This window comes from Hemitrygon akajei, chromosome 10, assembly GCF_048418815.1.
Source record: "Hemitrygon akajei chromosome 10, sHemAka1.3, whole genome shotgun sequence".
Taxonomy (NCBI): Eukaryota; Metazoa; Chordata; class Chondrichthyes; order Myliobatiformes; family Dasyatidae; genus Hemitrygon; species Hemitrygon akajei.
Window position 1 is genome coordinate 44,632,485 of NC_133133.1, and position 25,621 is coordinate 44,658,105.

Genomic DNA, 25,621 nt, shown 5'->3' on the forward strand with positions numbered 1-25,621 from the left:
AATACAAATTCTAGTAAAAATATATTTGGTAATGCTATGAGCTTGAGAAGCTTCATTTAGATCTGCACCATTAACACAAAAAAAACTTTCAAAGAGGTGAAGCCAAAAAAAATGCAATTGCAACCTCTCAGAATGGGAAGTTTTGAGGTGGTAAAATTGTTGAAGAAATATGCTTTCATTAAGTGCAGTATTTACATTTTCTCCAGCTTTTTCTCATTTTGGATTTCACAAAGGTTGGGCAATGGTCCCCAGAAATCCAAGGAATTGATCAAAACACACAGACTGCCATAGAATAAGAGTCTGACAAAGGACTCTATTGCCACTGAATGATTTATTCCCTGGGATTGTCACTAACCAGCTCAGCTGGCAAGATCGGTTTGGGTTACCACAGCTTTAATTCTTCCTTTTAAGATGACGCTACCAAATGTACATGACAGCTCACTGGTTGTTAAAAAGGCAAGAAATTCAACTGAAAGCACCTGTTATGAGGTAACTTGTGTTAAACTATCACCACAAACAGCAAGGGGGCAAGCGATGATGAGGCGAGTTTAATTTAACCATTGACCTAAAAATGTAACAGAAGCAAGAGACTGCAGATGCCAAAATCTGGAACAACAAATTTGGAGCAATTCTGTGGGTCGAGCAACATTGGTGGAAGGAAAAGAACTGTCAGTGTTTCAGATCAAAACCCTACACTAAAACCAAATGGAAACCCTTGAATCTTTGACTCAATCACATTCCTGATCCATGGTCACTGCACAGGCAGAGACAGATCTGTCCACTGATTGCTTGCTCATTTTGTGCTCACATATTGTGTTTGGTACTGACATTTGAACACGAGCCTTTCTTCTCCATGTGGCATGCATAAATTTCCCTCGGTAGTTGTCCCCAGCTAGGAAATACAAAATGGGGTCAATGCAGCTGTTGATGCTGGCCAGGGGCCTTGTGATCTTGTATGTGAAGTTCACAAGATTAAGTGCTTGGCAGTTCTTCTTGAGTACCCTAAAGGTATAATATATTGTCCTTGTGATGTGGAAAGGTACAAAACATAGGAAAAAGACAAGCAACACGATGATGATAATTTTAATGGCTTTGTTCTTGACATTGGACGGGGTTGGCCTGAAACCAGATATGTGTGTTTTGCTGAGTCTTCTGGTCATTACACTGTAACAGAAGGTAATGATGAAGAAGGGAATGACAAAAAGGATCACCATGACAGCAGAACTGTAGAAAACATACTGTGGGAAGTCCTCCCTGCGGGTTGTGTCATGGCACAGCATGCTTTTGCCCCGCCTGCTTGTTGTGACAAAGATTAAATTGGGAATAAGGCAGATTATGACGGATGTCCAGACCAGGATGCACACAATCCAGGCACGATTCACATTCATCCACCTGAGCGATTGAATAGGGTAGCACACACCCAAGTACCTGTGGACACTGATGCAGGTAAGAAAGAGGATGCTGGAGTACAGGTTGGCATAAAAGAGGAAGCGGGTCAACTTACAAAGGAGGACGCCGAACGGCCAGTGATTATGATTGGCATAGTAATATGCAAGGAGTGGCAAAGATAACACATAAAGAACATCTGAAATGGCCAAGTTAAACATAAAGATTATGTTGACAGTCCATGGCCTCATTTTACGAACAAACATCCAAAGTGCTGTGGTATTGAGAATTAGGCCCACCACACACACCGCTCCATATGACACAGGCAATAAGATGTATTTGAAGTCCTCCTTAAAATGGCAGCTGCCATTTTTACCACCAGAGCCACTACTGTTAGCAGAGGTAGTTTGCAGTGGCACATGTTCGGAATATGTGCTATACGAGGATGTTAATGCAGCCGAGTTCAGATGATAGTTCAGTAGTGTTCTTGTTGCCATTCAAAACTCTCCAAGGTTTAAGACAAACCTGGAATAAAGAAAAGAATATTGCTCAGAAATGTCTTACATAGAATATAATTGAATCAAATCCCGTATGAGTCCTTTTGTGGAAATAAGTACAACACATAGGCCAAAAGGTTATAAAAATCAATCTTATAGCAAATCTCTATGTCTCTTATGTGGGTAAATGATATTGGTAATAGCTAGCACATCCCACCTAAACCATTCTGGGTGCGTTGGGTCACAGTTTAAATTAGTGTTGCCTTGTAGAACGTGGGCTATAGTACCAGAGTTTGCACTTTGGCATTATTTCTGGCATACAGGATGGTAAATTTGCAATCCATCTTTTTTTTCTTGAGATCACACACACAAAACAGTTTTTATTTCAGCCATAAGTAACTGTGTAAGTAACAGGTATTTTTTTCATTATGAAAGGTATCAGTATTTGGCTACCTGTGGCTGATATTATATGATACCATGAAGCAAGTACCATACTGCTTGCTGGCCCGTCACCTGCTCACTCCGCTGCTTCAGCACTACATATCGCTGCCACACTGCTGACCCCTCAGTAACTCCTCCGTACCACTTTGCTGCCTTACCTATTGCTGCAGCCATACTGCCGAGCCCCCAGTGTCTTCTTGCTTTTCCTGTTGCTTTTAATTCTGCTTTACACAGTGCACACCCAGTGCTTAGTTACTGCGCACTCTATGCACTGACTCCTACTTGTTTCACTCAAGGAGCACATACAGTCTGTGCCACAGCTCCACAGCTCCTTTCCACTGTGGCAGATTTGTGGCCATCTCCATAATACCCAAGTGTTACACAAGTGACAGATTTTTCCCAACTTTACTGGGTCTTGATTAATACAAGTCAACCAATAATCATCTGCTCTCTACAGATTGTGGGCATCATCTTTGTAATGCACCTTCCCACCTCTTTTGTATCATCTGCAAATCTGGACACCTCAAGTTCTCTTCCTTCACAATTATAATACTTATTACTGTACCATAAAGAATTGTGGATCCAGCACTGGTCCCTGTGGAACCATACTAGCTACAGGTTGACTGCTATAAATGAACTCCCTTTCCCCCCTTATCCTTACTTGCTGCTTCCTGCCTGTTACCTTATCATCTCAACAGCCTTGTGTTCAATATTGACACTGTACCCATTAATACTGTATCCTGGTGCTATATAATGACAAAGTTGTACAAAATGGTACAGTACCCCATTGTTGGGCTACAACAGACTGTATCCATTAACACAAGTCTGTATGCCAGTGTTAATAATGGGCTGTACCCACCAGTATCACACCCTAGTTTTCTACAGCAATGGCCTTTCCAATCAGCACCATACTCCATGTTGAGCATTGAGAAACTGCTCTCCAGTGCCTTACACCATTGTTATATAGTGAGAAACCTCTTCCTGTCAGTACTGCACCCCATGTTATTTCATGAAGAATTTATCCACCAGCACTGTACCCTAGTATAAGACAATGACATACAGTATAAAAACAGCATCATATATGGGAGCAATGCACATAAAATACTGGAGGAATTCAGAGGCCAGGCGGCATCTATGGAAAAAAAGTACAGTCAACGTTTTGGGCCAAAACCCTTGAGTTATGCAGTGTTAGACTATTCTCATGAATATATAGTCAGTTGTTGGCAGCGATTGTTCCTAATTTTAGACCGGGAACACATTGTACCCACTAATACTGTGCCTGAATGCTATATCATTACAAAGTTTTACCCTTCAGTATCATACACCACATGGCAACTTGGATGCTAGAGAGCTGAGGCTCTGCTGTTACCATATTCCAATATTATACTATTACAAACCTGTGCTTGTCATTACCAAAATGCAGTGATATTTGGCTACATATCTGTATAAATGGCCACTGTTCTTATTTTAAAGTAATATGTGCTTGCCAATACTGTGCACCTGGATTTGGAGCTGAAAATGGGCCTGCATCTGGTCTCAAGCCCAGAATATCACAGTCCTTGTCCATGCTGAAACTACCTACAACCCTACTCTTGACAGTCATCTTGGCCTTGTCTTCAAAATTCAATTAAATTCATTTAACATGATTTCCCATACACAAAGCCATGCTGACTACCCCTAATCAATATTTTCCTTTCCAATTACAGAAAAATCCTGGGTCTCAGAATCCCCTCTAGTAACTTACCCAGCACTGATGTTAGGCCCACTGGCCTGCAGTTCACTGGCTTGTCTTGCAGCCCCTCTTAAATAAAAGCACGATATTAACCACTTTCCAATCTTCCAGTATCTCGCCTATGGCTAAGCTAGATACAAAAGTATCTGATAGGGTGCCAGCAATTGCTTCCCTTGATTCCCATAATATCCCAGGGTACACCTGATTAGATCAAATGGATTTATCCCCAATAATGCCCTTCAAGATCATTAACACCTACTCTTTCATGTTATTGATGTTTCATTTCATCACTTGTTTTCTTCCCTGAGTTCCCTAGCTTCCATGAACTTCTCTACAGTACACCCAGATGATAAGTATTCTTTTAATATCTCATCCTTCTCTACTGACACTGCACATAGTCATAGAGTACTACAGTCCAGAAACAGCCTCTTCATCCCATCTAGCTCATGCTCTAATCTTCTGCCTAGTCCCATCTACTCGCAGATGGACCATATCCCTCCAAACCCCTCTCATCCATCTACCTACCCGAATTTTTCTTAAATGTTACACTTGAAGCTACGTCTACCAGTTTTGCTGAGAGCTTGTTCCACCCTCACACAACGCTTTGAGTGAAGAAGTTCTTCCTCAGATTCCTCTAAAATATTTCACCTTACACCTCAACCTAGTTCTAGTCTTCCCCAGCCTCAGGGGAAAAAATAGGTGACCACATTGATCCTTAATGGACATATTCTTTCTCTAGTTACCCAAATGCTCTTAATATCTCTTACGCAATCTCTTAGGATTTTCCTTAACCTTACTATCCACGGACACAGGTTGTTTATTTACCTTCCTGATTTCTTCCTTAACTGTACTCCTATACTCCTCAAGGGACATGTTTGATCCCAGTTGCCTGTACCTGTGTGTGTCTCCTTCTACTTGGCCAATAACTCAATAATTTACATCAGTGAGAGTTGCATAGTCTTATCAGCCTTGCCCTTCCTCTAACAAGAACAATGTTGACCCTGAACTCTCTCCATGTCACTTTTACAAGTTTTCCACTTCCAAGTTGTCCACTTACCTGCTAACAGCCTCATCTGAACAACCTTTGCAAGATCCTGCCTTCAAAATTAGCCTTGCCCTAACTTAGGACATGTATTTTGTAACACAGTAAGTGACAATTGTTTGGCACACCCAATTGCTTTTCAGACAGATTGGCCCTATGATTAAGATAATGTTTCAAATAGAGATATATTTGATGACCATTTCTTCTATATGCCAAATAGACCTGAACAAATAAAGACACTGTGAGAACAAAACCATGAATATCAGTTTGCATGACAGATGTTAAATAAAGTACAGCAGTATCAATATAGTTAGTGAAGTGTGACGCTTTTATTATTTTTGCATTCAAAGACACATAAATGAAAAATCCCGTTGGCAAATGAAATCCACTATGTCAATATTTTATTAGAGCTTTTCCGTCTACAGGATGTGGGCATGGCCAGCAAGGCCAAATTAAACTGTACTTTCCTTTGAGAAGCAGGTATAAAACTGTCAACTTCAAGCAGACCAGTTCCTGTATTGAAGCTACTCCCACAGCGAGTTCCATAATTTTGCCCATTTTACAAAAGGATGGCATAAAACTTCTAAGACAACTTGATGTCTACTTTGGAGGTAATCCTTCAAGTACTGGGTTGAAATGGGTTGAAAAAGGGCAGATGGAGTTTAATCCAAACAAATATAATGTGATGCATCTTGGAAGCAGTAATGAGGCTAGGACATACACTATGTCTGGTATATGGAATAAGGTAGATGAACCTGCAGCACAGTTGCAGATTGGCAGGTATGATGGTGTAGGCATCGCTGAATCATGGCTGAAAGAAGATTATAGCTGGCAGTTTAATGTCTAAGGATGCACATTGTATCAAAAGGACAGGCAGGAAGGCAGAGGGGGCAGCGTTGCTCTGTTGGTAAAAAATGATGTCAAGTCATTAGAAAGAGGTGACATAGGGTCAGAAGGAGTTGAACCATTGTAGATAGAGCTAAGGAACTGCAAAGATAAAAAGACACTGATGGGAGTCGTATACAGACCCCCAAGCAGTAGTAAGGCTGTGGTCCGCAAATTACAATGGGTGATAGAAAATGCATGCCAAAAAAGACAACATTACAATAGTCATGGGGAATTTCAATGTGCAAGTAGATTGGGAAAATCAGGTTGGTGCTGGAGGGGGATTTCTAGAGTGCCTATGAGATGGCTTTTTAGAGCAGGTCATGGTTGAGCCGACTAGAGGATCAGCTATTCTGGATTGGGTGTTGTACAATGAACCATAATTGATTAGAGAGCTTAAGGTAAAAGAACCCTGAGAGGAAAGTAACCATAACATGATCAAATTCACCCTGAAATTTGAGAAGGAAAAGCTAAAGTCGGATAGATCAGTATGACAGTGGAGTAAAGGGAATTACAGAGGCATGAGAGAGGAGCTGGACAGAATTGATTGGAAAAAAACACTGGCAGGGATAACAGCAGAGCAGCAATGGCTGGAATTTTAGGAAGCAATTCTGAAAGCACAGGATATATACATCCCAAAATGGATAAAGCTTTCTAAAGGCAAGAAGACAACCGTGGCTAACAAGAAAAGTCAAAGCCAACTTAAAAGCCAAAGAGAGAGCGTATAATAGAGAAAAAACTATTGGGATGTTAGCGGATTGGGAAGGTTTTAAAAACCATCTGAAGGCAACTAAAAAAGTCATTAAGAAGGTAAAGATGGAATACCAAAGTAAGCTAGCTGGGTGTAAGTTCCAGGTGTCAGAAATCATGAAGTGTGTGAAATTACCATAACTAGAGAGAAGGTTCTTGGGAAACTGAAAATTCTGAATGCAGAAAAGTCACGTGGTCTGATGATGCACACCCTAGGGTTCTGAAAGAGATGGCTGAAGAGATTGTGGTGATATTAGAAATTATCTTTCATGAATCACTAGATTCTGGAATGGTTCCGGAAGACTAGAAAATTGTAAATGTCACTCCACTCTTCAAGGATGGGAGACGGGCAGAAGAAAGGAAACTATAGGCCAGTAGGTCCCGAACTCAGTGGTTTGGAAGATCTTGGAGTCAATTATTAAGGATAGGTTCTCAGTGTACTTGAAGGCACATGATAAAATAGGCCATAGACATGATAGTTTCCTCAAGGGAAAATCTTGCCTGACAAATCTGTTGGAATTCTTTGAAGAAATAACAAGCAAAATAGACAAACGAGGATCGGTTAATGCTGCGTACTTGCATTTTTAGAGGACTTTTGACAAGTTGCCACGTATGATGCTGCTTAACAGGATATGAGCCCATGGTATTACAGGAAATATTCTAGCATGGATAAAGCAATGGCTGATTGGCAGGAGGCAAAGATTGGGAATAAAGGGAGCTTTTTCTGACTGGCTGCCAGTGACTAGTGGTGTTCCACAGGGGTCTGTATTGGGACCAATTCTTTATATATTATATGACAATGATTTGGATGATAGAACTGATGGCTTTCTAGCAAAGTTTGCAGATGACATGAAGTTAGGTGAAGGGGCAAGTAAGTGGAAAGTTTACAGAAGGACTTAGACATTAGGAGAATGGACAAATAAATGGCAGATAGAATACAGTGTTGGAAAGTGTATGGTCATGCACTTTGATAGAAGAAATGAAAGGGCTGTCTATTTTCAAAATGGAGAAAAAATGCAAAAAATGGAGATGCAAAGTAACTTAGGAGTCATTGTGCAGGTTTCCCTGAAGGTTAGTTTGCAGGTTGATTCTATGGTGAGGAATGAGGGGCACACTCATTGAAACCTATCAAATGGTGAAAGGCCTCGATAGAGTGGATGTGGAGAGGATGTTTCACATGGTGGGAGAGTGTAAGACCAGAGGCCACAACCTCTGAATAGAGGGGCATCCTTTTAAGATGGAAATGAGGAAGAATTTCTTTAGCCAGAGAGTGGTGAATCTGTGGAATTTGTTGCCACTGGCATCTGTGGAGACCAAGTCTTTATATATATTTAAGGATAGGTTGATAGATTTTTGATTGGTCAGGGCATGAAAGGATATGAGGAGAAGGCAAGAAAATGGGACTGAGAGGGAAATAGATCAGCCATGATGAAATGGCGGAGTAGACATGATGGGCCAAATGGCATAATTTGGCTCCTACATCTTATGGTCTTATGTCTTTGAGAGTATTGAGGAACAGAAGCAGCTTGGAGTACAATTTATAGATCCCTGAAGGTGGCAATACAAGTAGATAACATAGTTTGGGAAAATAGATAGGATACTGACCTTCATTAATCAGGGCATCAATTCCAGAAGGTCCAACTTTCTAAGACCTTGGTTGGGCCACAGCTGGAGTACTATGTGCAATTCTGGTCCCCGAGGCTTCAGAAGGATGTGAAAGTGTTGGAGAGGACAGGGTAGGTTCAGCAGAATGTTGCCTGAGACAGAGTAGTTCAGTTCTGAGGAGAAACCAAGCCAGAAGCTAAGTCTGTTCTCCCTGAAGTGCAGGAGGTTAAGAGGGGACATGATTGAGGTATATAAAATTAAGAAGGGTGCAGATACAGTAGGCTGCAGGAAACATTTCTCCATTTTAGAGGTAGATAAAACTAAAAGAGATAATTTTATGGTAATAGAGGGAAGGGTAGGTTTAAAATATAAATAAGATATGATGGGGACCTTTTTCATCCAGTGAATGATAAGTGTCTAGAATGTACTGTCTGAGAGAGTGGTGGAAGTCGTGTCACTGAGAGCCTTAAGACAAGTTTAGATAAGCATTTCCTTCAAGGCGTAAAATGCCATGGGCCAAGTACTAGGTATGAGATTAATATGGAAGGGTTCTTACTGGTCAGCATGGATGAGGAGTTGTACATTTCTATTACTCCATGGTTCTGACTTAACCTATCACTTTGGAGTGCTTAAAATTGTGTAGAGATTGAGTATTACTTTATCTCAAATTCACAACCCCTACCATCGAGAACAAGGATAACATGTAAATCATCACCTGCAGAATCTTCTTCAGTTCTAACTGGAAAATATTTCTCCAGTCTTCAATGCCATTGACGTAGTGAGAAGAGCTCATTATCTCAATAGCATGGTGGAAGTACCTTCATCAATATATCGGCAGTAATTCAAGGAGGATGCTCACCACCACCTTCTCAAGAGCAATTAAACATAGGTTGATCTTTCCAGAGGTGGGTGCATGTTAGCACCTCTTACAAAGTGTAAGCAAGTGACATAGGTGACAACAGGGCTTTGCTTCCAGATTAGCGCAATGCCTTCTATGCTTGCATTGACCATCAAAACATGGAGAAACCATCACAAACTCCCACAGTCCATGATAACTCTGTGATTTCAGTTTCTGAGGCCAATATTAAAATATCCTTCAGAAGAGTGAACCATGGAAAGCATTCAGCCCAGTTGGGGTACCTGGCCACGTACTAAAGACTTGTGCTGATTAAATGGCTGCAGTGTTCACTGAGATCCTTAACCTCTTGTTTGGCAGTCTGAGGTACCCATTTGCTTCAAGTAGGCTTCAACTACACCTATGAAGAACGTGGTAACCTGCCTCAATGATAATCATCCTGTAGCACTTACATCCATGCTCAGGAAGCGTTTTGAGAGGTTGGTGATGAAACATATCAACTCCTGCCTGAGAAGCAACTTAGATCCACTCCAATTTTCCTACCAGCACAACAGGTCTGCAGCAGATGCCATTTCATTTGCTCTTCACTCAGCCCTGTAAAATCGGGACAGCAAGGATGCATACATCTGCATGCTCTTTATCGACTTGCGCTCAACATTCAATACTATCACCCCTCAAAGTTAATCAATTACTTTCAAGACGTTGGCGTCAATGCCTCCTTGTGTAATTGGATCCTCGATTTCCTCACTTGTTGACCCCAGTCAGATTGGATTGGCAACAAGATCTCCTCCACAATCTCTATCATTACACCAAAAAGCTGTGTGCTCACCCACCTGCCCTACTTGCTTTGTATTTATGACTGTGTGGCACTAATCCCATATTTGAGTTTGCTGATGATACCACAATTGTTGGCCAAATCAAAGGTGGTGACTAATCAGCACAGAGTAGGAAGACTGAAAATATGGCTGGTTGGTGCCACAATATCAACTCCTTATTCAATGTCAGCAAGACCAATGGAGCAGAATATTGACCAGAATGAGGAAACCAGAGATCCAGAGCCCATCCTCACTGGGAGAGCAGAGATGGAGAGGGTCAACAATTTTAAATTATTCAGTGTTATTGTTCCGGAGGACCTGTCCTGGGCCCAGTAATTAAGTTGCAATTACAAAGAAAGCACAGCATTGCCTCTACTTCCGTAGAAGTTTGCAAAGATTCAGCATGACATCTAAAACTTTGACAGACTTTATAGAAGTGTGGTGGAGAGTATATATTCTGGCTACATCACAGCTTGATATGGAAACACCAATGCAAAAATCCTACAAAAAGTAGTGGGTACAGCCCAGTACATCACAGGTAAGGACCCCTCCCCCCCCCCCCCCCCCCCCACCCCACCACCACCATTGAGCACATCCACATGGAGCATTGTCCCAGGAAAACAGCATCCATTATGAGGAACCTCCACCACCTTATCGCTACTGCCATCAGGGAAAGGTACAGGAGCCTCAGGACTCACACCAGCAGGTTCGGCAATAGTTATTACCCCTCAACCATCAGGATCATGAACCAAAGGGGATAATTTTACTCAACTTCATTTTCCCTAGCATTGAACTGTTCCCACAGCCTTTTGAAACACTTTCAAGGATTCTTTATCTCATGTTCACAATATTTATTGCTCAGTCATGTATTATTATTATTTCTTATTTTTCTTTCTTTGATGAAAATACGTCCTCAGCAGTTTTATCTGACCGTTGTGTAATTTTTTATGTCTGTTATTCCTCTTCTTCCTTATGTCCTAGGTACTGTTAATCTAACCTCATTCAAGTGTACAGTGTTTTCTAAAATGTGTCATTTCAGTCCTCATTTTTCTTTGCAAATATGCCAAATCAGTTTCAGGTAACATTATTCTTATTATAAAAGTTTTTTTCTCAGCTCAAGCTGGTAAAAACTGAGGTGTGGACATAGCCATTTCTCAACTGCTAGGAACTTTCAGACTATTCCAGTGATGTTTAATATTATGTCTTGGATATTGCAGTATAGCCCTAAATGTTTAATGCTATTGGATAGTGACTTTGCGATGATACCAGTTGTAGATATTACTATCAGGACAATGTATACCCTGTTCATGTTCCAAAGTCTTTCAATTTCCTCTTTTAATTCAGCACATTTCTGGGGGGGTTTTTCACTTATGGATTTCTGTAACCTGTGTGTGTTTGGATTGACTAAATCTACTAAGTAAGTTGTTCTTGCTTGTTTATCCTGTATTACTATATACAGACAGTTATTATAGATTGCCCTGTCTGTATTAACAGATTGGTAGTAATATGATTTGTGGTAGTCTGACTCTAATCTGGATCAGGCTTGTACTTATAGTTGGCTTTTGCACACAGGTTGGCTGACCTGTTCGGTGAAGTCTTTCATTGATTCCTTTATGGTTATTGGATTTACTGAGTATGCCCACAAGAAAATAAATCTCAGGACTGTATATGGTGACATATATGTACTTTGATAATAAATTTACTTCAAACTTTGAAATTTGAATGAATGAATGAATGAAAATTTATTTTTTCAGTCAGTACAAACATAACCAAAAAGTATCATTTTCAACGATGATTTCATAAGACAAAATTAAATAATAAAAAACTTTAAAACAGACAGAAAGGGTGTAGGCTGAAGCTACAGCTTATTACGCTTACCTCTCTTACTTATACAAAAAATATTTGGCATCAATCATCACATCAAAACAAAAAATTTCATAATTTTTTAGCACAAAATCCAATTCCAAGTATCATTTATTTACATTACTCCCAGTCATTTTAAATCATTTATTTTATATTTGCTCATTAAATTATTTTTAAACAATTTTTTAAACTTGTTAAGTGTGGTGAATTGTAATCCAGAGGACAGACTAATAATCCAAAATTCATTAAAATCAAATTCTATTTACATTCTGTTGATATAGAATTTAAAGAAAGCTGGTATCAGTAATGGAAACAGCAGTACTATTACAGAATGGTACAATTTTCAGCAAAACCCATCTGAAGGTTCTACAGAAAGATCCATCATCCTCCACCAGCCTCACGTACCTATAACTTCAGATGAACAAGTTTTGTTAATGGCCCTGGTGATCACTTAAGGGTACCTGGCCAAAAGCAATAAATGTTGGAATTGCTATAAATATCTAAGCTTTAAACAAAGAATAAAAAATACTGATAATAACTTATTGGGTTGGAATACCATTGACGGATTCAGATGGGCTGATGGCTTGGTCTCTTTATTCAGGATCCTCAAGTGGTCCTGTTCTTCAATTCAGATTTATAGATATTGAGAAGGTAAGGATTTGTAAAAGAAGTAATTTGCAACACACCATTATTCATGGACTGATCTTTAAGCATTTTTAAATGCGGAAGAGATACTCCATAAAATGAAAAACATCGTAACTTATTATTGATTTACTACTTTGCTTCAGAAACATGATATCTCACCTTAACCTTGTCTTCAATAGAATTTCTTTATTACCAAATTAATTACCAATCAAATTAACCAAAGGACCAGTAATTAAAAGTTTAACTTCATGTTATGGTATTTATTATGCTTTGCCAATCAATGTGCTTTGCCCAGAAAGTGAACAATCAAAATGTGACCCACCATTCTTCAGCTTATGAATAGTGTTAGGATTTTAATATTGTTTTATGTGTAATTCATATTTTCCTTTCTGTCTCCTTTTCTTCACCAGTCTCCCCTTTCTACACAATATTTTTCATACAATACCTGATACAACATGGAATCACTCTTACCCTTTTATTGAGTTTAGTTCTACTTTCTTCACAACCTAACCAAAAATAATTTGTTTGTTGAACTTTGGGAACATTGTCAATGCCTTGCCAATTTGGTTATCTTATTATCAATTTGCACTTCTTACAACTTTGAGGACTAAAGTTCTAAAATAAGTCTAATTTATGGGGCATTCTGGAAGTTGCCCAATTCCTGCAATGTATGAGCCATGGTCTGCTAATTGTAGATGGAGAGCAGATTATGATTACAATGTGAAAGGTAGAAGGGAGTTCAACTCATGGTTAAATTTTTACTGAATCTAAGCCTATATGGAATTCAGAGATAATATTATGCTTATCCTTGAAATGAATATCAGAATTAAAGTTTAAAGTTCGGGACTGAACAAGAAAATAAATGCAGTTTGGCCTGTACCCTGCACCACATAATAAAGCATAAGTGTTATAAATTGCTCACATGCTCCAAATTTTATTGGTTATAATTGACATAGAAGGAGTGTATGTTTATATAATATTACTCTTTGGCATAAAACTATAGACTGACATAATTACCTGTGAACATTAATCTACAACAAGGTAAATAAGATGGCATGTAGGCCAGCTGTTAAATGAATACCGTAAAATGTTCACAACCAGAATCTTACGCACAGAGGCAAGAGTCAAGGAATAAAGTCCTGCCCTTGACCATTAATTATACATTTTAATTGTCTAGAGAACACTCCTCATTATATAATTATGGTATTGTCTCTGCAAAGTTTTAGTTAGAGAACGAGAGGTACAGAATTAACTTTTGGCAAAGGAGAAAAGTGTAATTAATTAATAAAGCACTATCAATCATTGGGAACTTGTACAAGCCCGAACTGCATCTCCTTTCAGTGAAGTTATGGAACCTCTTTGGTTCATTTGTGCTCAACCCCACTCTTTCAATATTTCTTGCAGTACACTGACAAATGCATTGCTTCCTCCACTCAGATTTCTTTTATTTTATTGCCCATTTTCACCTGGCTCACAGGCCTCTCTAAGTAATTTGATTATGATCCTCAAACTGTGCATTCCTAAGAATGATACTCTGTTTTCCCAGTTTCTTTTCCTTCAGCATATCTATTCGGTGATGGATCTTTCTACACAAGTGCTTCTCAGTTTTTCTTTCTTTCTCCATACCTATGGATTTCCACTCAACCAAAGTTGACAAAATCCTTGAACATCTCATTCACCTCTGCTCTCACCCCTTCTCCTCCTGGACAGAGGAAGAATAAGGTTACCTCACAATGTTCTCCAACTGTCTCTGCATTCATATGATCATTTTCAAAATCATGCCGCCTTCAATGAGCTTCAGTACTGTATACATCTTCCTTACTCCGTCCAGTCCTGAAAGGAACATTCCTTTGCAATTCCCTGATCTTTTCTTCCATCTCCACCAGTCACTCTCCTTACAAACAGAACTTTCCCAAAGCAGATGTAATAACTGTTTTTTTTACTTTATTCTCCTCTACCATCGAACCATCCTTTCAAGTATATCAGTGATTTACTTGCACCTCTTCTTGTCTAGTGTACTACATTAAGTATTCAGGGTGTGCTCTTCTTTACAATGGAGAAAGGACTATTGGGTGATCTTTTAGCAGAGCATATTGTCAGCCCTCAGAAGCATTTTCTGAACTTCCAGTTGTCTGCTAACTTAATTTACACTGGTGAAACATGATCTAATGTAAGCTTCAGGAACAACAGCTCATCTTCCATCTGGGAATATTGCAGCCTTATAGTCTGAATATTTAACTGAATAATTCCAGATATTTTGTATCCTTTGGTTATATAAAAACTGGCCAGTTCTGCCTCATCCTCATCACTTTTTATTTCTGACCTAAGAGTATTTGATGAGATTTAACCTGCATTTCATTGCTTATAAATTCCCTTGCTTCCTCTTTTTCTTTCTCGAACAGCCTTTACTAATCTGAGAAACAATGGCTTTTTCCACAGTTTGTCACTACAACAAACCAGCCCTGCTCTATAAAAGAAATTCTTTTTGTTTAATTCAGGGGTTCCTAACCAGACCCTCTCAGTTACTGGTAGTGATCCATGACATAAAAAGGTTGGGAACCCCTGGTTTAACCTAACCCCACCCATCCTCTCTGCAACATAAAATGAACATCACGAGGAACACAAGGAAATCCATTGGTAGATCCATTGTCTCCGCTTGCTGCTGCCCCATAGAACTCATTTCTGCATACCCCTTGTTCAATCCCTTCCCACCTATGTTCGTGGCATTTCAGACACTTTGAATTTTTTCAATGATTTTCAGTTCCCTGGCCCCCAACGCCTTATTTTCACCATGGACGTCCAGTTCCTATATACCTCCATCCCCCACCAGGAAGGTCTCAAAGCTCTCCGCTTCTTTTTGGATTCCAGACCTAACCAGTTCCCCTCTACCACCACTCTCCTCCATCTAGTGGAATTAATCCTTGCTCTCAATAATTTCTCATTGCTCCTCCCACTTCCTCCAAACCAAAGGTGTAGCCATGGGCACCCGTATGGGTCCCAGTTATGCCTGCTTTTTTGTTGGCTTTGTGGAACAGTCCATGTTCCAAGCCTATAAGGGTATCCGTCCCCCTCTTTTCCTTCACTACATCAATGACTGCTTTGGCACTGCCTCCTGCACGCATGCTGAGTTCATTGACTTCATTAACTTTGTCTCCAACTTTCACCATGCCCTCAAATTTACCTAGTCCATTTCTGACACCCACTCCCCTTTCTTGATCTTTCTGTCTCCATCTCTGGAGACAGCTTATCTACTGATATCTACTATAAGCCTACAGACTCTCACAGTTACCTGGACTATTCCTCTTCCCACCCTGTCTCTTGCAAAAATGCTATCCCCTTCTCACAATTCCTCCGTCTCTGCCGCATCTGCTCTCAGGATGAGGCTTTTCATTCCAGGACGAAGGAGATGTCTTCCTTTTTTAAACAAAGGGGCTTCCCTTCCTCCACCATCAACACTGCTCTCAAACGCATCTCTCCCATTTCTCGCACATCTGGGAGAACCCCATCTGCCCGCCACCCCACTTGGGATAGGGTTCCCCTTGTCCTCACCTACCACTCCACCAGCCTCCGGGTCCTACGTATAATTCTCCGTAACTTCCGCCACCTCCAACGGGATCCCACTACCAAGCACATCTTTCCCTCCCAACCTTTCTACTTTCTGCGGGGAATTGCTCCCTACCCGACTCCCTTGTCCATTCGTTCCCTGCCCCCCATCCATTCCCACCGATCTCCCTCCTGGCACTTATCCTTGTAAGCGGAACAAGTGCTACACCTGCCCTTACACTTCCTCCCTCACCACCATTCAGGGCCCCAGACAGTCCTTCCAGCTGAGGCGACACTTCACCTGTGAGTCGGCTGGTGTGGTATACTGCATCCAGTGCTCCCAGTGTGGCCTTTTATATATTGGTGAGACCCGACGCAGACTGGGAGACCGTTTCGCTGAACACCTACGCTCGGTCCGCCAGAAAAAGCAGAATCTCCCAGTGGCCACACATTTTAATTCCACGTCCCATTCCCATTCTGATATGTCTATCCATGGCCTCCTCTACTGTCAACATGAAGCCACACTCAGGTTGGAGGAACAACACCTTATATTCAGTCTGGGTAGCCTCCAACCTGATGGCATGAACATTGATTTCTCTAACTTCCGTTAATGCCCCTCCTCCCCTTCTTACCCCATTCCTGATTTATTTATTTCTCCCTCCCTTTTTTTTCTCTCTCTCTCTGCCCATCACTCTTTGCCTGTTCTCCATCTTCCTCTGGTGCTCCCCTCCCCCTTTCTTTCTCCCCAGGCCTCCCATCCCATAATCCTTTCCCTTCTCCAGCTTTGTATCCCTTTTGCCAATCACCTTTCCAGCTCTTAGATTCACCCCTCCCCCTCCTGTCTTCTCCTATCATTTCAGATTTCCCCTCCCCTTCCTACTTTCAAATCTCTTACTATCTTTTCTTTCAGTTACTCCTGGCAAAGGGTCTCGGCCAAAAACGTCGACAGTGCTTCTCCCTATAGATGCTGCCTGGCCTGCTGTGTTCCACCAGCATTTTGTGTGTGTTGATAAAATGAACATGTTCTTTTCACTTTCCCAGTTCTGATGAAGAGTCTTTGACCTGAGACATTAATTCTGTTTTCCTTCCGTGGATACTGCCTGGCATCCGAAGTGCTTCCAGCAAATTTTTGTTTTTATTTCATACTCTTCCAACACCTGATTTTTTTTTTGATTTCCATTTGCAATCAATCTTTGATTAAGAAAGCATTTGCCTATCTATAAACTGATCCCTTTCACAAAAAACAGTGAGACTTCGTTATAATAAAACACAACCATTTTATTTCTGTTTCATTGTTTTCTGTATATGTACTGCTGCTATTAGTGATTGTGCCTTCTGATTGTAAATCTACTACTCCTTTTTATTGTTGTTTGAATGAGGAGAATATGTATTGGTGTTAGCCAGATATGCCTCCGAGGGACCCTCGTCCCAACAGTCAAATATGAACAAATAGTTTTTGCAATTATGATGTAATGTCCTTAAATCTCTTTCTGATTTTGGTGACTGATGCAATATGTCAGTTACTACTCCTCGTCACAACTCCAGAACTAATGCCTTAAACATATATATGATGAACAGAATTCTCCCAAGTCACAGAAAATTTTATTCCTATCATACTGAAATTGAAACTGTGGGAAGAGAATAAAACACTAAAAGTAGTTTAGGGAGGAGGCCACTTTAAATATTTAGTATTTCAATTTTTTCATAACTTTCACAGCATTTCACACAGTGAATGTTGCACAATGAGTCATTCCCAATTAACTTCCCTTTTATTATTACTCACTTACCCTATTTATGATATTGACCATGTTACAGTGATGTCAAGTTGAAAAGAGAAGCAAGATTTCACACTCAAATTGGTGAACAAAAAACAACCTTCAAGTTTATCCTTGCTATCAATACATTTATCTCAATCCAGAGCTGTAAATGCACCATATAGTCACATCAGAACATTACCCTCTGGCTCAGAAATTTATTCCACTGAAGTCAATGGAACTAATCTGTCAGTGGAGGTAGAGTACAATAGTCTGACAAGATGACAGTGCATTTACCACTACAGACTGGGAATGAATTTCCAGGCAAAGCATTTTCTCTAATGGTTCAATTGTTCAACTTGTCAGGACCAATTTTCCCTTCAACCTCATTAGAATGATTTGGATGAGCTGTTGGTATCAGTGATGGATTTGACTGGAACCTTCCATTCCTGCAAAATTTACATTCAACTTATAGCATCTGATATTTACATTCCTTACAACCCTCCTCCCACTCTTTTTCTCCTAACCTTTTGCAACATCCTTTCATTCGTTTCTCCCTCATATTTCTCTAGCTACCTTTTAAATATAGCTCTGTAATTGGCTCCAAATACAGGCATTGCCAGTTATGCGCTACCTGGCTTACAGAAGTATAACTTTCTCAGAATTCTCCCATACATTTTAGAGCATTTTTCAAGCTAGTATTAGTAGTAATAATAATAATAATAAAATATTTCACAGTATTTATTCATGTCTGAATACAGTGTATATTCCATTATTTTAATTATTGGTACTGTTTGCAGTGTGATTCAATATAGATAGCTTTTTAAAAAAGGAGGATTTCTTACTAATGCAGAAATTGGCTTATGGACATATTCGCAGTCAGAACTCTTATGAAACACAGGGACTGTCAGTTCTCCATCTGGTGGAAAGTCCCATGTTCTCTTTTCAGAGTAAAGAAACTTCTACTGAATTCTTATTTGGATATAATACCTACTATCTTGCATTCACAAGGGCATGTGGAATTAAATATCTCTCACAGTCATAGACTCATACAACATGGAAAAAGGCCTTTCAATTCACTGTGCCCATCCCAACCATTAAATACCTCAATATATTAATTCCATTTTCCAAGTTTTCTGTGCTGTGGAATTTCAAATGTTTATTCAAGTATCTCTTAAATCTTGTGAAAGTACTTGCCTCCAATGCTTCCTCAGGCAGTGGCTTCCAGATTTCAACCACCCACTAGGTGAAAAATCCCATTCCTCAGCTTAAATCTATGCCCTCTGATTAAAGATATCTTTGTTAAGGAGAAAAGCAGCTCACCATCTACTGTATCCATGCCTCTCACTATCTTGCACACATCAGTCGGGTCATCTCTTAGTATTCTTCACTCCAAGGAAAATAAGCCCAGCCTATCTAGTTTCCCATCATGTTTCAAATTCTCCATTCCAGGCAATATCCTGGGGAATCTCCTCCCTTCCCTCTCCAATGCAATCACATCTTTCCAATGTTATCGTCATCAGGGCTGCATACAATACACCAGCTGCGGCCGTCCAGTGCTTTTCACAGTTGTCCCATGTCTTTATATTCTACATCAAGGCTAGTGAAGGCAGGTATCTATATGCCTTCTTAACCTCCAAAGCAGAGCACAAGTAGCTACTTGTGGGTTGCCTCAATAATCCTCAGGCATCAGTGCTGCTGCTGTCCACCCTAGTCCTTTTATTCTTTAGTAGCTCATTGTGTTTATCATAGATAGTGAACATCTTCTTCCATGGTGGGGACCACTAGACATTCATTAGTCATGCAGAAGTGCATCATCCTGCACCTATCTGCACTCGAGCAGAAGAGTAATATCACCTTTGACACCAATTCCTAAAAGAGACCCAAGAACAGCATAGTCACTTTGAGCCAAAAGGACTCTGTGCCATATAACATTAAGAATCTACAGTTCTAAGAGATACTGAGGATATTTCCAAACGTGAAAGCTGCCATGGCAGTAAATATCAATATAACCATCTCATTCAGTCAGGCCTTGCTGCAAATGGATTAATCTCCTTACCAGTTATTAAAATCAGAGATAATACTATTTCTTACTATTTTCAATATTTTCATCTCAAGAACATCTAAAACAGTGAAAGATGCCATTGTAAGAAGCAGTGCTGTGAACAGTGCTCATGGTCTACTCTACCTTGTGGAGAGGTTATTGGCCAGTACAACTGATCTGGTGGGTACCTTAGCAACTAAACTCAGCTGTGGAATAGCATGGAGGCCAATCAGAGTAACAGGCCAGATCGAGTGTAATCATGTCGAAAGATGTCATGAGGTCTTCTAGCAGTTTAAGAAAGCAAAGTGTAGCTCTCATTCTTATAATTTACTAGGCAGATAACTGAATTAATGAAAGAGAAAAAGCTAGCAGTGCCCCAACTAGTTCTCTAATCTTTCAAACCCATGACAAACAAACATAGGAAATCCTGATTAGGGCTACAGAGTATTCTAGCAACATGGATACTCAAAAATGTGAACCATCTGTAGGATTTTGATCAATTATTTTGACCCCACATTAACTACTAGTAAATTGCATTAGGAGACTATAAGATCTCTTGTTCTATTGGGAATCTATTACATTTTTTCCTCTAAATGCTTCTGAGAAATGCCAAGCTTTGCCACTTCTACAGAGCACTAAATGACTTGCAGACACAACCTTCCCCACCACCAAGGACATCTCCAGGAGATGGTGTCTCAAGAAGGCAGCGACCATCAGTAAGGAGCTTCAGAATCTGGGGTATGCCCTCTTCTCAATACTACCATCAGAAAAGTGATTCAAGAGCATAAAGACTGACACTCAATGATTAAAAACTATTTCTTCCTCTCCACCATCAGAACACATGAATACTAAATTGCTATTCCGTTTGTTTTGCCATATTTATTTATTTATGTAATTTGTAGTCACTTTTATGCCTGTGTGCTGTGCTGCCGCTGCAAACAACCAATTTCACATCAGATAATTAATTGATACTAAACCTGATCCAATTCTGATTTTTTTACCTGTGCATATCCTCCCAAGCACCAGCTCAGGGAAACTGGGACATTGAAGAGTAAGCCTAGATACAGTAGCCTGAGCATGCAGAACAAATGACAACATATAATGTGTGAGACATAGATAGCCAGTACATAAATTCAGTACCTCATTCAGTCCCTCATGCATAATATGTCTGCAAAGCCTCAAGAGGTGAAGCACGAGAGTCATATACGACTTCAGGAGTTATGTGCCTTTTGCAGGTTTGGGATGTGGAGTAAGTACTATGTAATAATATTATGATGGCAAATGGTGCAGTATTTTATACTGGGATACCAATGATTATTGCAAATACATACAGTGAATTCCGGTTAATCGGGCCATCAGTTAATCGGAGCAGCCACTATTTGTGACAAATCTTAAAGAACAAAAACAAATTGAGGAAATAGCCATGGTTCCCTTCATTCGATTGGGACACTGTGCTGCTTCTTTGGGGCAGAAGACTATTGTCGAACATTTTCCAACTGGCATCAGTTGCATACAAATCACGTGCCCATTAGACACTACACCATGCATAGAGCAAATAGGTTTTAATAGCGTCACTTGCATGTTTGAGTTCAAAAAGCAGTGATTTTTGTCACTAATGGTTGGTGAGTAGTGAACAGTAAGACAATTCAAAACTGTTTTGCTCACTGTTGTTTCAAGCATTCAGGCTTGGAGGCACCAGAAATGACCAGGAGTGAAAATGAAAACTACTTCAACAAGTTAGAAACTGCAATCATCTTGAATATTACAGTTAAAATGAAGATTTGGAGGAAGCAATCATCGAAAGCACTCTTTGAACACAGTCCGCTATCTGCACTAGGTCTCTGCACTGATTTTGTTACTTCAGTGTCAATCAAATGAACATGTCAATGTACACTGAATTAATTCTCCCATTAATAACTATTAGGAAGTAATACACAGTTTTGTAGTACTATAGTACTTTAGATAGTGTTCTGATTTAATCTGTATTTCATTTAAATACATAATTTCTTACTCAGTTTGTCCTTTGTATACTTTTTTAACTATTTTTATGAAATTTTGGCTAATTGGGCCAGTCGCTTAATTGGGCTAAAACACACTGTGTTTTAGATGTGTCTAAATGTGTCCCAAAAAACTGGAATCCACTGTATCTGCATGCTGTACTGTGCTCTCAGCTGTTGTAACTTTCTTTCCTTGTGAAAGCACCTGAAACAGTTTTGATGATTCGGGACAGTTAAGGCAAATTTCTGAAATTCACAATAAACTGATCCAGTAATACACAAGGGCTAAGAAACAATGATTGTATGTCCCTTTAGGAACTGTAACATGTGAGCGTTTGCTTTCTGCATTTTAGTAGAAATGGCTCAATATAGAGGTTTCATCAAACTGTCTGGCTCTGCAAAAAAAAAAACACTTAAAATATTGCTTTTTAAGTGAAGGAGTATTTTTTGTTAATTTACAATTCTGATTTCATCCATGCTGAATGAGCTCAGATGCTAAAACAGATTTCACAAAACCAAAGCAATAGAACTCCCAACCAATGAGGTTCAAGATAAATTACTAACAGCAATCTACTTAAATTATTGATAAATGCTGTGCCCCTACACAGTAGCCCAATTGATTTGCACTTCAGAAAACTCAGTCATCACAAATTCTCCACAGCAAGAACAGTAAGAGTCCTCCATATGCAGTCACTGGAACTAGTTTAGTAATATTTAGAACTGTATAAGCAATCTATTTGAGCACAAATCTGTTCTCTATTACAGAAATGACAGTAAATTACAAATGGTTGAGCGTGTGGTGTCATAAAGAAACCATAAGAGGGAACCAATTTATTTTCAGTTCTTAAATTTTGGGAGTTTTAATTTAACTGGCTTCTTTTGAATCCTACGCATCTTTGATGCTGATAGAGCTAGATGACTGAAAGTTAATTGCGTAACACGAGGTTCAGTGCTTGGTCCATTGCTGTTCAATTTGTATATAAATGATATATGTATGGTTTCACAGACATTAAGATGTATATTATTTCCTGATGATACAACTATATTTCATAGTGGGGAACATCTGAAGTAACTTTTGGATACAGTGGAGAAAGAGCTAAAAAATTCTTAAGAAATGGTTTGATACTAGCAAATTATTACTGAATCTAAGTAAAACTAAATTCATAATATTTGGAAATCGTGTACCAAATTCATATAGTAAACTTAGAATAAATGATGTTGAAATTGATAAGGTATCAGAAACAAAATTTTAGGAGTGGTAATAGATAATAAATTAAGCTGGAAACCACATATAAATTAAGTCAAAGCAAAAAAGTCAAAATCTATTGCAATACTGTACAAAACGTAAGATTTCTTAAATCAGGAACCTTTGTATACATTATACTGTTTGGTTATAGTCCCATACATGACTTACTGTGTAGAGGTATGGGGAAATACATACAAAACAAATACAAACTCGATTCTTCTGCTCCAAAAGAAAGCCATACGAATTGTAAATAAGACAAGTTAGCATGAGCCAACCAATCCACTATTTATTCAACTAAACACTTTAAAATTCAGAGATTTCATAGATTTTAAAATAATACAAATTATGTATAAAGTAAAAAATGGACAGTTACCACAAAGTATCCAATGAGAGAAAGTCAACATGATTTGAGAGGAACATGTATATTTCAAAAACAAAGGGTAAGAACAAATATAAAAAATCATTGTATTTCAGTCAGAGGGGTGAATCTATGGAACAGTTGTAGTGAGAATTTAAAAACATGCACCACCCTTAACAAGTTCAAAAAATTATTTTAAAATAATTTAATGAACAAATATAAAATACATAATTTAAAATGAATGGGCGTAATGTAAATAAATGATACTTGGAATTGGATTTTGTGTTAAAAGATTATGAATTTTTTTGTTTTGATGTGATGATTGATGCCAAATATGTTTCGTATAAGTAAGAGAGGTAAGCGTAATAAGCTGTAGCTTCAGCCTACACCCTTTCCATCTGTTTTAAAGGTTTTTATTATTTAATTTTGTCTTATGAAATCATTGCTGAAAATGATGCTTTTTGTTTTAAACGTTTTAAAGCCTAGTATTAATAATATTTCAATACATCTGGGCAAGGAGAGAGAAAGTGGTGCTATCAGAGTTGCTAACTTTCAGGTAAAATATTAAATCAGCATTAGTTCTATCCTCTCAGATGTACATGACCAATTCAATAGCATAATTTTTTGAACCAAAGGTGTTCTCAAATACTCTTGGGCAATATCAATCCATCACTCTACCAGATTCACTGGTCTTTTATCACATTTACATTAATAGGCAAGATGCAGAGCTGGGCTGAGAAGAGGCAGATGGAGTTCAATCTGGAAAAGTGTGAAGTGATACACTTTGGAAGTTTGAACTTGAAAGCAGGGTACAAGTTTAATGGCAGGTTTCTTATCAGTGTGGAGAAATAAGGGATCTTGGAGCACAAGTCCATCAATCCCTCAAAATTGTCACGGAAGATGTCAGTTGTTGAGGGGTTAAAGAAGTGGTTGGTTTATTGGCCTTCATTAGTTGAGAGATTGAGGTCAAGACCCAGGAGTTTATTTTGCAGTTCTATAAATCCCTGGTTAGACCACACTTGGAGAATTGTGTTCAGTTCTGGTCACCTCATTATAGGAAGGATGTGGAAACCTTAGAGAGGGTGCAGAGGAGATTTACCAGGATGCTGCCTGGATTAGAGAGCAGGTCTTTTGAGGAAAGGGTTTTATTCTTTGAGCAAAGGAGCATGAGATGTGACATGATAAAGCTGTATAAGGTTATGAGAAGCATAGACAGGGTGGACAGCCAGCACCTTATTTCCCGGGCCAGCAATGGCCAATACCATCGAACACCCATTTAAGGTGAGTGGAGGAAAGTTTAAGGAAGATGTCAGAGGTTGTTTTTTTTATCCAAAAAGTGGTAGGTGCCTGGTACCATAGGATCATTTAAGAGACTCTAAGATAGGCACAAAAATGCAGAGAAAAAGGAGCGTAGGGTCTGCGTAGGAAGGAAGGGTTAGATTGATCATGGAGTAGGTTTATATAGGTCAACACAACATCATGGGCTGAAGGGCCTACTGTGCTATTCTATTCTACATTCTACATTGTGAAACAAACTGACTAGTGTAATTTTATTTAATCTAATGACAATATTCCATGGTAATTCTTTGCTTCAAAGAGTTTTACAATGTCATTCCTTCTCTCTTATCTGTGGGATCATTCTGATTGATCAAGAATAGTTTAAATTAGTTCATTTCTAATCCCTAAAAAAGCAACAAACATATTGAAAATCATACTCACCAGACAGATTTGTTCCCTGATATGAGAAGTGACTATTATCATGAATCCTTGAAGCTTTCACTGAAAATGCTGTTAAGCCAGAAAACAGATTCCTCGTCCACATTGAATTAGAAGTAATGAAGGCTCTCAGTTTCATCAGCTGTTAATTAATTCATAGAGTCTCACTGCAGAGTGAACTTAAAGTGTACTGTCCAAATAATTTTGAAACCAACAGGACCGATTTCTAAACTCGTAAAATAAGGAATTAGTGAATTGTAGGTTGCTAGTTGATACGAAGTTGTTGAATTCCAGCCAAGTAATTCAAAGGAAGAAAAAACTCTTGTAAAACTGAATTTGTAGGCTGGGCTGCCAAGTTTTATTATGCAAGTTCACTCTAACGTTGGTCAATGACTCCTCCAATCACACGCTGACTTTTAGAAATTACAACATGAATTGTGTGAAGT

The 25,621-nt window shown here is 39.1% G+C and overlaps 1 protein-coding gene across 1 annotated transcript; it reads right to left on the reverse strand.

Annotated features, from left to right (window-relative positions):
- Positions 1-556: 556 nt before the first annotated feature.
- Positions 557-25,458, reverse strand: LOC140734063 (P2Y purinoceptor 4-like). Its single transcript, XM_073057641.1, has 2 exons — positions 25,179-25,458; positions 557-1,911 (listed from the first exon to the last, which is right to left on the reverse strand). The coding sequence occupies exon 2, from the start codon at positions 1,881-1,883 to the stop codon at positions 729-731; it is 1,155 nt and encodes a 384-aa protein (XP_072913742.1). The 5' UTR covers positions 1,884-1,911; positions 25,179-25,458; the 3' UTR covers positions 557-728.
- Between the last annotated feature and the right edge of the window lie 163 nt (positions 25,459-25,621).

Excerpts from the sequence above, each read along its gene's own strand:
- LOC140734063 (XM_073057641.1), bottom strand. The coding sequence starts at position 1,883 with ATGGCAACAAGAACACTACTGAACTATCATCTGAACTCGGCTGCATTA.